The sequence below is a fragment of the Sinocyclocheilus anshuiensis genome, unplaced genomic scaffold, assembly GCF_001515605.1.
Source record: "Sinocyclocheilus anshuiensis isolate Anshui unplaced genomic scaffold, SAMN03320099.WGS_v1.1 scaffold2171, whole genome shotgun sequence".
Taxonomy (NCBI): Eukaryota; Metazoa; Chordata; class Actinopteri; order Cypriniformes; family Cyprinidae; genus Sinocyclocheilus; species Sinocyclocheilus anshuiensis.
The window spans coordinates 805,090-821,470 of NW_015537929.1; the positions used below are offsets into that span (position 1 = coordinate 805,090).

The 16,381-nt window shown below is 35.8% G+C and overlaps 1 protein-coding gene across 1 annotated transcript in view; it reads right to left on the reverse strand.

Annotated features, from left to right (window-relative positions):
- The window catches only part of LOC107658009 (calcium-dependent secretion activator 1-like), an 84,700-nt gene that overhangs the window by 32,447 nt on the left and 35,872 nt on the right, over positions 1-16,381 (reverse strand). The window contains exons 4-11 of the mRNA XM_016446389.1: positions 14,113-14,193; positions 13,531-13,764; positions 11,469-11,590; positions 5,898-6,009; positions 3,764-3,903; positions 2,979-3,045; positions 1,202-1,310; positions 778-990 (exon numbers count right to left, since the gene is read on the reverse strand). Of these exons, the coding sequence (XP_016301875.1) occupies positions 778-990; positions 1,202-1,310; positions 2,979-3,045; positions 3,764-3,903; positions 5,898-6,009; positions 11,469-11,590; positions 13,531-13,764; positions 14,113-14,193 (1,078 nt within the window). The remainder of the gene's footprint in view (positions 1-777; positions 991-1,201; positions 1,311-2,978; positions 3,046-3,763; positions 3,904-5,897; positions 6,010-11,468; positions 11,591-13,530; positions 13,765-14,112; positions 14,194-16,381) is intronic.

Consider the following 16,381-nt stretch of genomic DNA (forward strand, 5'->3'; position numbering starts at 1 on the left):
CCCCCAGAACTTACTTTCATCTGTAGAACACAAAATAACACAATATGAAACCTGTATTGCATGCAAATGAACAATAAACAGGGTTCAAACTTCCATAAAATCATTAATTAATTCTTCTGAAGATATATAAATGCTTTGTGTAAGAAATAGACTAAAATGTATGTGTTGTACAGAAGAAAGTAAGTCATATGGTTTTGAAACAACATGAGGGTGAGTAAAAGATGCCATAATGTTCATTTTTGGGTTAACTATAACTTTATAGATAGAAGCTAGTATTGGCTGACCACTTTAAATTATTTAAGCTATTAAATTAGCTGAAAATTCTTACATATGGATGCTAAAGCTAATCAGGAGTGCGTAAGGGCAGTAACAAAGACATGGACATTAAAATAAACACATTTTTCCACTCTACACACTCCATCTTACCTTTTCCTGATACTTGTGCAGTATGCTGAGAGTGCAAGGTAGCATTACTATGACATTATGAGTTACTAATTCAACCTGACAACAAACTGAATTCATTTGTTCATTATTAGTCTGTGTTATCTACTATACTTTGTGACCGAAATGACGAGTTGTGACGACAACACTTTCACTGTATGTGAGTGGTTATGGGGCATGGGGGCTATAGCCTAAATAACGGAGCCATCACCATTTTATAAAAGATGGATATTAACAACCCTTGCTATGAATTTAATTTACTCGCCATCTCAGCTTCAGTCAGTTTTTGTCCTGACTGACAATGTAATGAAATGCTTTACTGGTATGTTTACTTACAGAACTGAGAGATGGGGGCGTCCATCTGTGCTGCAGCTCCGCCCTTAGAATTCAGTTTCTGGACCTGGGTGGGCGGGATGGGTTTGTGTGATTGGCCAGTAGCTCGATACATGGCCTGCACCCATAGGATGCGGTCCTGCTCATCATCACTGGCAAAGATCACAGTGTCACCCTCCTTTACTGCATTGAAGAAAGCCCGGCCTCCATCCAGACCTGTACACACAGAATTTTTTTTTTCACATATTCAAGTAAATTCAGCAAGGTGGATAAGATGCATTTTTGCTGCATTACAAACAAAAAACCAAAGATGCAGTTTATTACATTAACTATGGACATGGTCCACTAATGTCTGACAACCAGAAAGTGAGAATAGTTTCATGACAGTCTGATACATAAGAGTAATCTGTGACTGTGGGAGTATAACCTGGCTGTGGGTCAGTGTAGTCCACAGTATAGCCATCTAACTGCAGCAGCTCCTGTGGTTCTGACTTCTTCTCTCGATAGCTGCACACGGCAAAGGTATACTGACTTACCTATAGAAGAAAGAGAAACAAATTAATATGCCATATGCAGCCCATTAGATTCTCTGGGTTATATCTGTGTCACATGCACTACTTAAAATTGTATATGGTTCATTAAGGCACTGATGATCGAAAGACATTTCAAATTGAAGCCGAAACCAACTTTGTTACATTCAACATATTCTTCACTCACTCAATTTAAATATATAAAAATATACCTGAACCAAGACAAAGAAGCGCTTCTTCCAGCGTTTCCAAACATTTTTGCCAACAGCCCATAAATACCTAAATGAATAATCACAGGTTTCCTCAGTATTTTAATTTATTCATTTAAATACTCTCATACACTACCGTTGAAATGTTTGGGTTCAGTAAGTTTTTTTAAATATGTTTTTAACACTTTTATTCAGCAAGGATGCATTACATTTTTCAAAAGTGACAGTAAAGACATTTATAATGTTACAAACCTAAAGATTTTTTATTTTAAATAAATTATGTTCTTTTGAACTTTCTATTAATAAAATAACCATGAAAAAATATATCATGGTTTCCACAACAGCAATACTGTTTTCAATACTGATAATAATAAGAAATGTTTCTTGAGCACCAAATCAGCATTTTGATTGATTTCTGAAGGATCGTGTTATACTAAAGACTGGAATAAAAATAAAGACTTAATCTTAAAATACATTAAAATAGCAAACAATTATTTTAAATTGTAGTAACATTTCACAATATTTTTTACAATATTTCACACTATGTTATTGTTTTTACTGTATTTTTATCAAATAAATGCAGCCTTGGTAAGCATAAGAGACTTTCAAAAGCATTTAAAAAAAAATCTTACTGACTCCAAATGGTAGAGCACAGTAATGTACATAGTGTTTCATTATATCAGGAAATAAAAGATGTTATGTCTGGATGATACTGCTTTAGAATGCAATCTCCATATGAACTGAAGACTTTTACAGAGGAGTATTCCTGTACCCACAAAATCCCTTACCCACAAGCCTTCATGTTCTGAGGTTTGTCCATGCGTACAGCAAGTTTGATCTTCAGATCTTGATCAGGGCAGGCCTTGGTCACAGTCATCTTGTGAAGCTCTGCCTGCTTTGGGCTGTTTGGAGTTGGGTGAAGAACCACCTAATCATTCAACATGAGAGAATCATGGTTATTAGTCCATCTGATCACAATTCAATCACAACACTAGACTATCACCATTAAAAGGGACAGCACATCCAAAATTAAACTTCTGTGATTATTTACTCATTCAAATGTTATTGTTCCAAACCCGTACGACCTTCTTTCAGGCCAGAATGACAGAACTTTAATTTTTGGTGAATTATCTCTTTAACATGTAATCCTATAGCCAGTGTCTGCCCTAGACATTTTCACACATGAAGCATTCAAGCAGCTCCTGTGGTTCTGACTTCTTCTCTCGATAGCTGCACACGGCAAAGGTATACTGACTTACCTATAGAAGAAAGAGAAACAAATTAATATGCCATATGCAGCCCATTAGATTCTCTGGGTTATATCTGTGTCACATGCACTACTTAAAATTGTATATGGTTCATTAAGGCACTGATGATCGAAAGACATTTCAAATTGAAGCCGAAACCAACTTTGTTACATTCAACATATTCTTCACTCACTCAATTTAAATATATAAAAATATACCTGAACCAAGACAAAGAAGCGCTTCTTCCAGCGTTTCCAAACATTTTTGCCAACAGCCCATAAATACCTAAATGAATAATCACAGGTTTCCTCAGTATTTTAATTTATTCATTTAAATACTCTCATACACTACCGTTGAAATGTTTGGGTTCAGTAAGTTTTTTTAAATATGTTTTTAACACTTTTATTCAGCAAGGATGCATTACATTTTTCAAAAGTGACAGTAAAGACATTTATAATGTTACAAACCTAAAGATTTTTTATTTTAAATAAATTATGTTCTTTTGAACTTTCTATTAATAAAATAACCATGAAAAAATATATCATGGTTTCCACAACAGCAATACTGTTTTCAATACTGATAATAATAAGAAATGTTTCTTGAGCACCAAATCAGCATTTTGATTGATTTCTGAAGGATCGTGTTATACTAAAGACTGGAATAAAAATAAAGACTTAATCTTAAAATACATTAAAATAGCAAACAATTATTTTAAATTGTAGTAACATTTCACAATATTTTTTACAATATTTCACACTATGTTATTGTTTTTACTGTATTTTTATCAAATAAATGCAGCCTTGGTAAGCATAAGAGACTTTCAAAAGCATTTAAAAAAAAATCTTACTGACTCCAAATGGTAGAGCACAGTAATGTACATAGTGTTTCATTATATCAGGAAATAAAAGATGTTATGTCTGGATGATACTGCTTTAGAATGCAATCTCCATATGAACTGAAGACTTTTACAGAGGAGTATTCCTGTACCCACAAAATCCCTTACCCACAAGCCTTCATGTTCTGAGGTTTGTCCATGCGTACAGCAAGTTTGATCTTCAGATCTTGATCAGGGCAGGCCTTGGTCACAGTCATCTTGTGAAGCTCTGCCTGCTTTGGGCTGTTTGGAGTTGGGTGAAGAACCACCTAATCATTCAACATGAGAGAATCATGGTTATTAGTCCATCTGATCACAATTCAATCACAACACTAGACTATCACCATTAAAAGGGACAGCACATCCAAAATTAAACTTCTGTGATTATTTACTCATTCAAATGTTATTGTTCCAAACCCGTACGACCTTCTTTCAGGCCAGAATGACAGAACTTTAATTTTTGGTGAATTATCTCTTTAACATGTAATCCTATAGCCAGTGTCTGCCCTAGACATTTTCACACATGAAGCATTCAGTAGACGGATAAACAGGTTGTGTGGGTGTGGGAAAATATCCCTCAGTCTGGGTACGAGCTGATAATGACATATTACCAGTCAGCATTTTCAGAGCTATTCTCAACATTCAATTAATTTTGTCTCATACGGCTGTGTACTGAGAGTTAGAATGGACAGCTCTTCTCTTGGCACCTTATCAAAGAAGAGCCAGTTTCTCTCGTATTCTCTCCTGTGGTTTTTTATTCTCTCTTTTCACTCTCTGATAAGTTGGCCTAATCTATTTCTTAGCTAGAGTTAAAGGCTTAGAGATGCCTGTCTACTTTAGTCTTGATGGAGACACAGACACATTTTTTAAACCCTGTGCAAATCCGGCATCCGTCAAGGTCAAAAAGCATGTTAACAATGTCATCATTAGAGGACCTCAGATTCCTTGAATATACAATGTTTTTTAGATTCCAATTTAATGAATTTCAATTAGGATTGCAAATGAGATGGAGAATTGCAATTCAAATTTGTATTAAAAAATGTATATTTAAAATGAAATGAAATTGCTTTAGGTTTTTCTGTATGAATTATCCATGATATCATATATACAACATTGGGCGTATTTTGAGAAACATTAGATGATATTAATTATTAAATGTTTTATAGGTAAATTCTTAAGGTCATTTGTATCTTCAGTATTATATACAGTATACACACACTACTGCTGTGGTCTGTAAGATTTTTAAATGTTTTTGAAAAAAGTTTCTAATGATCACCAGGTCTGCATTTATTTGATCAAAGATGAATTTTCAGTAGCTATTACTCCAGTCTTCAGTATCACATGATTCATCAGAAATCATTCTAGTATGCTGTTTCTAATATGCTGCTGAAACATTCTTATAATTATCAGAGTTGAAAATATTTGTGCAACTTAATATTTTTTGTGGAAACCATGATACAAGATTATTTTATGAATAGAATGTTTAAAAGAACAATTTATTTGAAACAGAAATATTTAGCAACATTATAAATGTATTTACTGTCACACTTGATCAATTTAATGCATACTTGCTGAATATCAGTTTTTTTTTTTAATCCTACTGACACCAACCTTGTGAACTGTATTGTACGTCTCTTTTTATTTTTATTATGAATTTTATGGATCATGGTAGAAGAGCATACCATTTCCCATGCTATAACAGAGAACACTATCATTTACTCAGTATATTATATAACAATTAGATTCAAATTTTACATTTGCATTTTGTATAAAATTATCTGAAAAAATGTGGACATTTGTGATTTCGTATGGCAAAATGACATGATATGATGCCTGTCTTTAACAGTATTGTACTTATCATAGCCTAATTAATAAACAGGCATAATCAGCCAAAATTATTTATCATTTCATCAATTATTTATTATAACAAATTAACATCCAGACAAAGGAAGCCTGTTTTGTTCTTTGGGAAAATAACCTCTAAAAGAAAAACAAATATTCACTGTTTATTCAAATATGCACTGAAACAGATCAGGGATTTGACTTAAAAGCCGTGCTTCTTGTTTCTTTACAGGGATTTTCAAGACTTGAGTTTTGTTTTTTAGCCACAGGCATCAATCAGCAGGAGAATGAGGCAAAAGGAGAATTAGAAAGTAAGACATCACTTCTACAACACCATAACAACCTCAAATAATCCCCAAAAAACCAAACAGAACGACAGATGTCCAAAAGCACAAGAAAGAAAAGAAGGATCGAGAGTTACCCGGCCCAGCTCCTTGTCCTCCAGGGCCAAGACCCCTGTGCTCTCTGTGAAGAGCTTCACTTTGACCGCTGGCAGAGGGTGTGTGGTGGTGAAGTCTCCTTGGGTTCCCCAACTGAGAACACACATAAACACAAGGCTTCTATTTACTTTCTACACTCATTTCCATCCTTCTCACACACAAACAGTACAACCACCAAGGCGTTACTTCAAGGGGCTCTTGCACCAGCAGAATAACTCCTTTTAAGATGCATGGGAATGCTAACATATGGCGTTCTCCAGGTATCATAGATCTCCTTGACACTCGGCCGCTCTTTATTACTTTATCACTGCATAACCACTGCACACAGGGACATCTCGCAACCCTTGTTTTCATTGTATTACTTTGATCAGCGAGGAAAACAATCTCCGCAGTCCTATTCGGCTACACGGCAGGGCTGATGAAATAGTTCACTAACAAATCATTTGATAAGGTCATAAAAAAATCTAATACTGAATGTCAAGTGCATGAGAGACAGACCAGTGGGTAATGTATCGTCTGATGTTTTGTACATAAGCGCTTTCAGCCGAGGATATTCTGGTACGGGATTCTCTGACACAACAGACAAGTCTGACATTTGGAAAATAATACATAAACAAATAACCTAAAGAAGATTTTGAGAGTGCACATTTACAGTCCACCAGTATTTACTCTTTCTGTACCCATTCATTATCACAGTCCAGTCACATGTGGCAGACCTGTGGAAAATTGCATTTGTTTTTTTAGTCTAAAAAAGCCTTAATGATGGATTTGTTTCTTACAAACAGAGATTTTCATTTCACAAGACATTATTTGATGCACTGGAGTCGTGTCGATTACTTGTGGATTATTGTGATGTTTTTATTAGCTGTTTGAACTCTCATTCTGACGGCACCCATTCACTGCAGAAGATCCATTGATGAGCAAGTGATGCAATGCTTAATTTCTCCAAATCTGTTCCGATGAATAAATGTGTCTACATCTTGGATAGCCTGAGGGTGAATACATTTTCAGCCATTTTTTTTATTTATATTTATTCCAGAATTGACTCAGAAAGAGTTTGCTTTCTTTACTTCTAGCTTAACTTAATACAATTTTCCAAAAAAATTTCAATTTACAGTGTTCAAATTCATGCTACGCTTGAAAAAGAGACAGTTCCTCCATCTAAGACATTTTTTTAGCTTTATGTACTATTTATCAATTTTTCATCCTAATTTTTTACTAATTCACTGCCTCCTTTAATTTCTTGAAGAAAACACCTGTGGTAGCCTACAGTCCCTCTACGCTTTTCTCCTCTTTATGGCCACTAATCCATATGTAGTGTAAAGCCTCCATAAAGGGAGAAATATAATAACTGTGCAGCTTTGCTGGCTTCAACTTATGTATAAGAGATCCCACTGTAGCGGGGCTCAACGAGAATGAGAGAAGACTATAACTCAAAGACGTGCTTTAAATGATCAGTATTGATATTATAAATAATAAATTAACAATATGATGCAACAGTATAGAAAAGTACACTGCACACACAGTCTGCTGCACACACACAGGGTGAGTGGTAGAGTTGGCCTAGTAAAACGAAACATGTGACATAATCTGCTGCCGTGGAAACAGGCTGCATGTTTCAGAGGCAGCAGTCAAATGAGACAGAAAGAAAAGGGGGGAGAGCGAAAAAGAGATGGAAAGGAAAAGAGGGCAAAAAGGGAAGCTAGCGCAAGAGGGGGAAAAATCTGCTATGTGTGTGGTGGGAAGTGTGATTTATCACATGGAGAAGTGACAAATGCAGATTGAGGATGGGTGAGCACAATCGTCAATCTGTTTAATGAACACCAGGGGGCGATAAACATCATAACGGCTGGGCGGTTGAGCAAAGAATTAGCAAAAACTGTTTTATTTGCAACAAAAGTGTGATTAATATGTGGTAATTTGCATGTGAAAATATGAGCTTGAGGAAAATTTGTTTGCCAAATGTTTGCCGCTATATTTTTCTAAGGGCCTACAAGGGATATAAAATATTTTAGAACACAAAGGGAGAAATTCACGAAGAATGACTTGCACCCGCTGATGATTTTCACACTGTCTGTGTTGTCGTTGCAATAGATTTACTAAATTATGCAATTTTACTTTCTGCAGACAGTAACTAGCGCAATTGTGAATGTTGTGAAAAATTAAGAGCAATCTATAATTTATATAATAGATCATTTACTGTATAAAGAAAAGAGACTTTAGCAACTCAAAGAAAACATCTTGGAGCGCTACTTGCTGAAAGGACCTCCGTTTAATAGTCCCAGAAGGTGCTCTTTGGTAGGGTTCAAAATTATATCTATAGAAACTACGGATCCAAGGCACTTCTTCCAAGAAGTGCCTTGGATCCGTAGTTTCTATAGATATAAAAGAGACTTTAACGTTGAAAATAATTACAAAGGCTTAATTTAAATACACTGGAGCGCTATTTTACTGAATTTAGCACCTGGTTGACATGGTTAGTGAATAAGAATCAGGTTTTTGCACTGATAAATCGCAAATATTAGTGAAGTCTTATGTTAATGAATGAAAGAAGTTTATTTTCTGGTTGAGTGTATGTATGGTTTCCATGGATACGGATGGGTTAGCATTCTAACAGTGCTAACGGCGAGTGTCAGCGAGGTTGCTGACATTGCACAAGGCCATGCATGGCTGAACTGTGTGTGTATGTGTGAAGGTGCCTTTGGGACAGCGCAAGATATGTTTATTCTTGAACAGCTTGACTGGATAACATTTTCTAAGTACATGAATGTCAAATTTCTTTTTCTCGTCGATTCTGCTGTCTCTTTTGCAATCTCCTCCTCTTAATCTCTCTCCTTCAGCATGTCTGTTTGATGTGATACATTCCTGTGTGTCTATTAGCGTTGTTATGCTTTGCCAAAATGAGCCAATTCTCTCTGTTTCCAGCCGCCAGTGACAGCATGAATACATGAATATAGACTGAGTTCTATGACTCATAACCATAATGCTTTTATAAGAGCTAAGTGCTTTACAGTTGAAAGAAGAAAAGAGGGAGTGGAAAGCAAAATTTAAGTCACAAAAAGAAGAAAAGATTGGAACAGAATCATGGATAGAGAATAAAGAGGAGCAGGGGAGCTTTGATATGGGAAAGAAGTAGAGCTACGTGCGAAATATTCATGAAAAATGTGCAAATTTGCTGGTGACGCAAAAAGAAACAATACTGTGAACGTGTGATGTGTTGATTGTGATGAAGTTTGCAACATCAACACTGTTATTAAATTGAACTGAATCAACACTGAACTGATTTGAGTTGTATAGCGACACTACTGTCTTCAGTAGAGCTGCTTATCGCTGAATTGAACTTGTTTTAATGAATAAACTTTATACAGTTATTGAACTGAACTGAACCAACACTGAACCGCTGGAGCTGAATAATGACATTATCGTCTTGCTACAGCTGCTTTATAGCAGAATTTGGATTTGCATAATTGACTCTGTTATTTTCCAGTTTAATAGTGTAATGTTGCTTTGAAACAATCTCTACTGTATAAAGCATTATAAAAATAAAGGTGTCTTGACTTGAATGTTTTAATAGCATCTTTGATTTGAACTTCAGTAGCAAAAAATGGTTGGTACGTTTGATTTACTTCAGTTCAAATGAATCAGTTTCAATAAATCAACTCAACACTCTAATTCAATTATTCATTTGCATCAGCACTTAAAATGGTATTTGTAATGGTATTTTTTGCATGGTATTCTTCAAATAATTAAAAAATTAAAATAATGAAAAAACTTTAAAAAGTAAGTGATAAAAAGGTATCATTTAAAAATTTGTGAAATAATAGTGAAATATATGTAGGTATATTACTGTTTATTTATATGCACTGGTGCAAAATAAATAACTCTTTCTTGTGATCACATAGTGAAAAGCAATGTAAAAAACTTGTTCAAGATTTATACTGAATACTGTCAAAAATACTGAGATTTGATTGATGGATGGATTTATTTATTTTGTTTGCTTTTTTTGCTATATTGCCGAGCCCTGGAAGGAAAGCATAGAAAGGAGAAAGGGATAAAACAGGGGGAACATGTACTTGAAGACTATGCTTCATTGTAGGTTTTCTTCATTTTGTGGGGCAAGAAGGTGACCTTGTATATGAAACAGATTTTACTCTCGTCAAAGGCATGCTATATGGTGTGTGTGTGTGTGTGTGTGCAAGTTCTCACAGGTACACACACACATGTGAAGGTTGGTGTGTGTGATGATAGAATCTAAATGCTAATTCTCATGTGACGTCATTATTCTTCGGGAGTGCTGGAGGCTCTCTGTCTCTCTCTTTTTCCCTTTTCCCCCCTCCGCTGGGATACGCACTCCTAATCAGTTTCTCCACAGCTGATTACTTTTCTGAGGAGACATGGAGGCTGTGTCTCATATTCTCTGATTCTTTCTCGCTCTCTCTTGCTCTACCATGCTCCCTCTCGCTCTTTAGCTCGTTATAAATTGGCATCTGATCCGATGATGGAACGTAGGGCCCAAAAATAGCACCACGTCGTGTGCTCATCCCTTGAGTAATTGCCTCTGGCCAAATAAGAGAGTTCTAGTTGGAGGACACAGCCCTGAAACTGCACTGTCGTTAGAAAACTGCTCCATATTATGAATGTAACGCTTTCTGAGAATGTGAAAGATTGTATTTTGTATGGTCGTAACATATAATTTTATATAATCACATTTTAGGGAAAATCTACAAATCCATAGGAAATCTACAGAGCTTATAACTAAAATGTAACTTATCATTAGCAATAGAATGATTTTATTAATGGATAATATAAATTTTGAGTAAACATTTGGTAAAAGAAGTATTTGTATACATTTTTATTTGTATACAAATTTATACTCAGCTCATTTGTTATCAGTAAATTGTATTATATTTTTACATTACATCAGATGCCTTCCACCTTGCTCTCAAAATGTCGGCATTAGCCACTGAAATACCCATATCTGCATAAATGCACACATATTTCAAAATATTTTAACACATGACTGTAAAACTATAAAAATATACACTACCGTTCAAAAGTGGAATCACTAAGATTTTTTTTTTTTTTAAATTAAAACCTTTGTTCAGTAAGGGTGTAATAAATTAATCAAAAGTGACAGTAAAGACATTAATGTTTCAAAATATTTCAATTTCAAATAAATGCTGTTCTTCTTTCTTTTCTGGCTGCTGAAAATGTAGCTGTGCCATCACAGGAATATATTATGTTTTAAAATATATTAAAATAGAATTAATTTGTAAATTTAAATTTAATTTGTAATACTTTTAACTTTAATTCTTTTAACAATATTATTATTAATTTTTATTATATTTTTGATCACATAAATGCAGCCTTGGTGAGAATAAGGGACTTCTTTCAAAACCATTAAAAAATCTCACCAACCCCAAACCTTTGAATGGTAGTGCAGATGTTCATTTTGATCATCCAAAATGTTTGAATCTTAACATTAGTTCCAAATGAGCCATTAAAAAGTATTTTCACTAAAAAGTAAAAGAAAAATAAGGAAGGTGGCCTACGTGGGTTTGGAGGCCTCAGCCTGGTCCGTCTGTAGCTTCTCTCCACCTTCTACCTCCATTGTGCAGTACACAATGCGATTGGGAGCCAGCGACTTCAACCCCTGAACTTCCATAATCACCACCTACACAAGAGGAACATTTGATTTTGATTTTATATGCAGGTATAGTATGTTTTGTAATGCTCACTTAAGCAATTAAACATTCCCTTGGATGCTGTTTTAAAAGCTCTTATTTCATTAGCAGCCAATCAACTCAACATTTTTGACCACATTATCAACTTTTATTAGTATTCAACTTTCTTGTTCTTGACACTCATTGAATAAGCACTGTTTTTGTCTGGACCGAAAATCAATCCACACACCCAGAGCACCTATAAAATCTGCCAGCTTGTAGCTCCCCAAAACAAAATAGACTCCAAAGACAGAAGCCAGGCTATCAAATCCATAAAACAATGCTCTGTCAGCCTCTGTGACTACTAAAGCCGTGCCACGTTATAATCAACTGCCCTCAAAACGAGCTAGCTCAAGATAGTATAATTATAGCAAAACCTCAGACTTGAGAGGGGAGATTTCTCAGAGGCATTCGATATTCTCAGGAATCATTTATCAAAAATGCAGTATAACCTTTTTTTTTTATATGCTGCAGCCCTTTCTGTCTGCAGTCTATCTTTAATTTATGTGATAGCAAGGGCTGGAAACTCAGTAAAGATTAAAATCTCATAGACGTACAGTATGTGTTAAACTAACACTGCAGCTGCTAATTTTGCTAAATTTATCATTACTCCTCATTTAAATTCTCTATCAAAACTAAGGAGTGTCCATTAATTCGAAATGATGAGAGGCAAACCCTTAGACTCCCAAAAGATATTTACAAGTGTGGTAGTAAGCGCTATTTGAGATTGTCGAAAGGTTGGACTTTTTTCAACTATGTAACATACTACAGACTATTTTTACCAAGTTTTGTTCAAATCAGCACATTTCAGCAGTTCAAAGGATACTGCTAACTACTGCTAAAACCTAAAAATACTTGGCAAAGTCTGACATTTTTATGGAACTAGCACCAAAAATGCTTAAAGCAATAGCTCATCCAAAAATGAAAATGTACTCACCCTCAGACCATCCAGAATGTAGAAGATTTTGTTTCTTCACCAAAACAGATTTAGAGAAATTTAGCATTACATCACTTGCTCACCAATGGATCCTCTGCAGTGAATGGGTGCTGTCAGAATGAGAGTACAAACAGCTGATAAAAACACATCACAATAATGCACAAGTAATCCTCACGACTCCAGTCCATCAGTTAACATCTTGTGAAATGAAAAGCTGTGTGTGTTTTTTTTTAAACAAATCCATTAATTGATGGACTGGAGTCATGTGGATTATTTGTAGATTGTTATGATGTTTTTAATCAGCTGTTTGCACTCTCATTCTGACGGCACCCATTCACTGCAGAGGATTCATTGGAGAGCAAGTGATGTAATGCTAAATTTCTCAAAATCTGTTCCGATTAAAAAACAAACAAACTTGTCTACATCTTAAATGGCCTGAGGGTGAGTAAATTTTCAGCAAATTGTAATTTTTTTTTGTGTACTATTCCTCCTATCATTCTTTTTGCATCAGACATTGTCTCACAAGTTTGGTTATATGTTTTACACTTAGTTAATTGTGTACAAAACATCAAGAATGTCTCAGTAAGACCAAGATGTCACAAACCTTCACCAAAGAAAGTCAAATGCATGGACGTGTAAAGGAGGCCAGCTAGTAGGTGCTATGCAGGTAAACCTCACTCCCTGATCTCAAGAGGCACTCTAGCAACTGACGCTAGAGGCTGCAGTCTTTAGCCTCCTTGTTAGTGTGCCTGGCTCCCATGCCTGCGACCCGGGTTCGAGTCCCACTCGGGTGCAAGTAGGACCCGGTGGGGTTACAGAAAGCCTTGAGCAGGGCCACAACTTAAAATCGCTCTCTCTTCCCTGGGCCCAATGAGACAGCATACTACTGTATGTGAGCCCTGGCCTTGAGCACAAAACTAAACTACACTGCCTGAAGGCTAGAACAGTTCTTACCTCAAGTGTGAAAGACAGCACAACATCAGACTTGGACAGCTGGTTTTCATCTTCCTGTCCCATATCAATGATGGAGGTGTTGTGTCCCCTCTTTAGCTTCTGCAGTTTGAACTCTCCTCCCTTTGAAACTGGCATGCTCTCCAGGTTAGCCATCAGCTGGTTGACTGAGCTCTTCAGTTCTTCGATATACATAGCCTCCATCTCCTTCGACACAAACTTGGGGAATTTGCCAGCCTGAATTTTTTGAGAAAGAAAGAAGAAATTCTAATATTTTTAATAATTACAATAAACAATTTAAAAAGATCACTGATGTTAACACTATTAAAAACTGGTATTTTGTAAGCCTGTATGAAAGAAAGCTGAACTGAACTTGATTAAATATGTCAACCTGATGACCCAAAAGATATTCACTATGGAACAAGTCCTACTTGGCAAAATTCTAGTCATTTGGTTGGAATTATACAGTGACTGTGGGTGCATAAACTGAATTGGCTGAGATGCAATGGAATGGATGCCAGCTCTGTTTACAACACGTCCTGAGCATCTCTGTCCACGTGTAAGTGACCAAATGATGAGACTTACCCGGGCAATCTGATCAGCCATCTGCAGACGCCCATCCAGTTCCCTCCTGATCTGAGCTGCTTGCTCGTCCAGATTATCCAACTGCACACACACACCCAAAGTAATATCGGTTACCATCAGTCCACACACTAATACCAACCTATACATCTCCAAAGCTAATCAAGTCTGACCCGTTACAACTTCCCTGCACCCCATATGTGACATAATTGGGGTCACCAGGGGTCAGACTTCGAAAAGGCAAATGGCCACACACATCCTGAAAGCAGAAATACAACTGTTCCTTATTACTCTGAGTGATTAAAACGAATAAAAATAATTTTCATTAATTGGAATAAAGCTGACATAAAATAAAAAATGAATATTACATTTGATTAAAGCTTTATCTTAAAACGATAATGAGAAATATTGCCTTGGCAACTGACTAAACGAAGTTTAATTTAATGTATCAAAATTACTAAAACTAAAACTCAAATAAAAATTAATTAAACCTAAATAAAATAAACTAACAAAAATGACAAAAGCACATAAAATTATTAAAAATGAAAACAGATATAAAAATTAAAAGCTAACAAAAATATTAATAAATACTTTTTATAATTACTATTAGTATTTATTTTACTTTTACTGTTTATAATACTAAAATAATACTGATCCTTGGTTCATTTGTGAAATAAAAAAGTAATGAGGAACAGTTGCATTTCTCCTTTCAAGATGTGAGTGACCATCTACCTTTTCATTTAAGTGATTAAAATTGTTAAAAATCTTTTTCATTCACCGAGATAAAGCTTAAATAAAATAAAATATCAATTTTACATTAGATGAAAATTAGAAATGTTGCCTTGGCAACTAATTGAAATAAGTTTAAGATGAAGTACTAAAAAGTACTAAGTGATTAAAGGAAAAGTTCATTTAATATCTGTTACAAAGAAAATCTATTTAATTCATACTTTTCATTGTTACCAACTGATGTATGTCAAAATGTTCATCTTTATATATTTGTTGGTCTTCTGCAACCCACACACAGCATCAGTAAAGAAATCTAATATATTCCATCTGTAACCAATTTTTGCACTGCTCAAACAGCCCCTCATACATAAATATATGGCTATAAATCCTGTTGTAAAGCATAAACTATATCACACCCACGAGGACCCATGGGGAAGATGGAGAACTCCTATGGAGAGGAAAAATCTGATGTGCTGGAATAGGAAATAATCTCTCCACCCCCGATAACTCTGTTGCATGCATGTGGGTGTGCAAGTGTGTCACTGTCTGTTTGTGTGTTATGACATCTGAAGTCTCCCCATCCAAAGCCATCACTTCCTGTCTATGTCACTCTCCTGCTCCTGTCCACACAGAATCCACGGGCGACAGCACCAAGGCAACCCTTGCCATGGCGACAGTCTGGAGTGGGAAACCCTGTCACATGGGGCAGAGTTGAGTCCTCGTCCCCAGAGCCCTGTCTATCTTCTGCCCTGCTCTCCAGAGGCTGTGTTCTAATTAAGCATGGCTCAGCAAATACAGGAACCTTCTGTGTGTGCATTTGTGCAAGTGCGGCCCCTGGAATAGCAATTTACAGATCAGAATTCTCTGCTGCATTGTGTTCGACTAAAAGCTTTTGTTTAAATTATTGATCATAACCCCTTTGGTCTTCAAACGTCTGCATATGGGTTTCTCTGAAGCTAAAAATGTCAGACTGAACTTTGATGGGACATTGGGAGGACTACAGTGACCTAATGACCGGTTTCATGATCGCATTGTTCTCCAGGCTGGCTCGGGGGAGAGTAGTTGTGGAAGGGTGTGCCATAATTTTTTGGAAACAGGCAACCTCTGCTCTCGATTTATGCAAAATGATCATCTCTCTATGGTGCTCAAACATTTCATGCATGTAGCTAAAAAATAATCCATTCTAAATAATTTACAGGAGACATCTACAAACACAACTGAAATGCTGGTCAGGAATTGCCTGGTAGATCCAAGTACAAACAAGGTGGTAAAGCTCAATTTCCTCATTTATTTTGCACGCTTCTGTTCTGTTTGGAGGTAAAAGGCTCTTTCATCAAAAGCCTAGTCTTAATAATAGATGGCAAACAAAGCATGGAGGTTGGGTGTCTGTACAGGAGGTTCATCATTAGTTTATTTAACTCAGTTCTTCATTTACCAGCTGTAACTCTGGTGTAAAGGCCATGTTATGGGCATGTGTTGAACATTAATTCATACAGTGTGTGACATTTCACATCAAAGCATATTAAAGCAACAAGCCATGGGA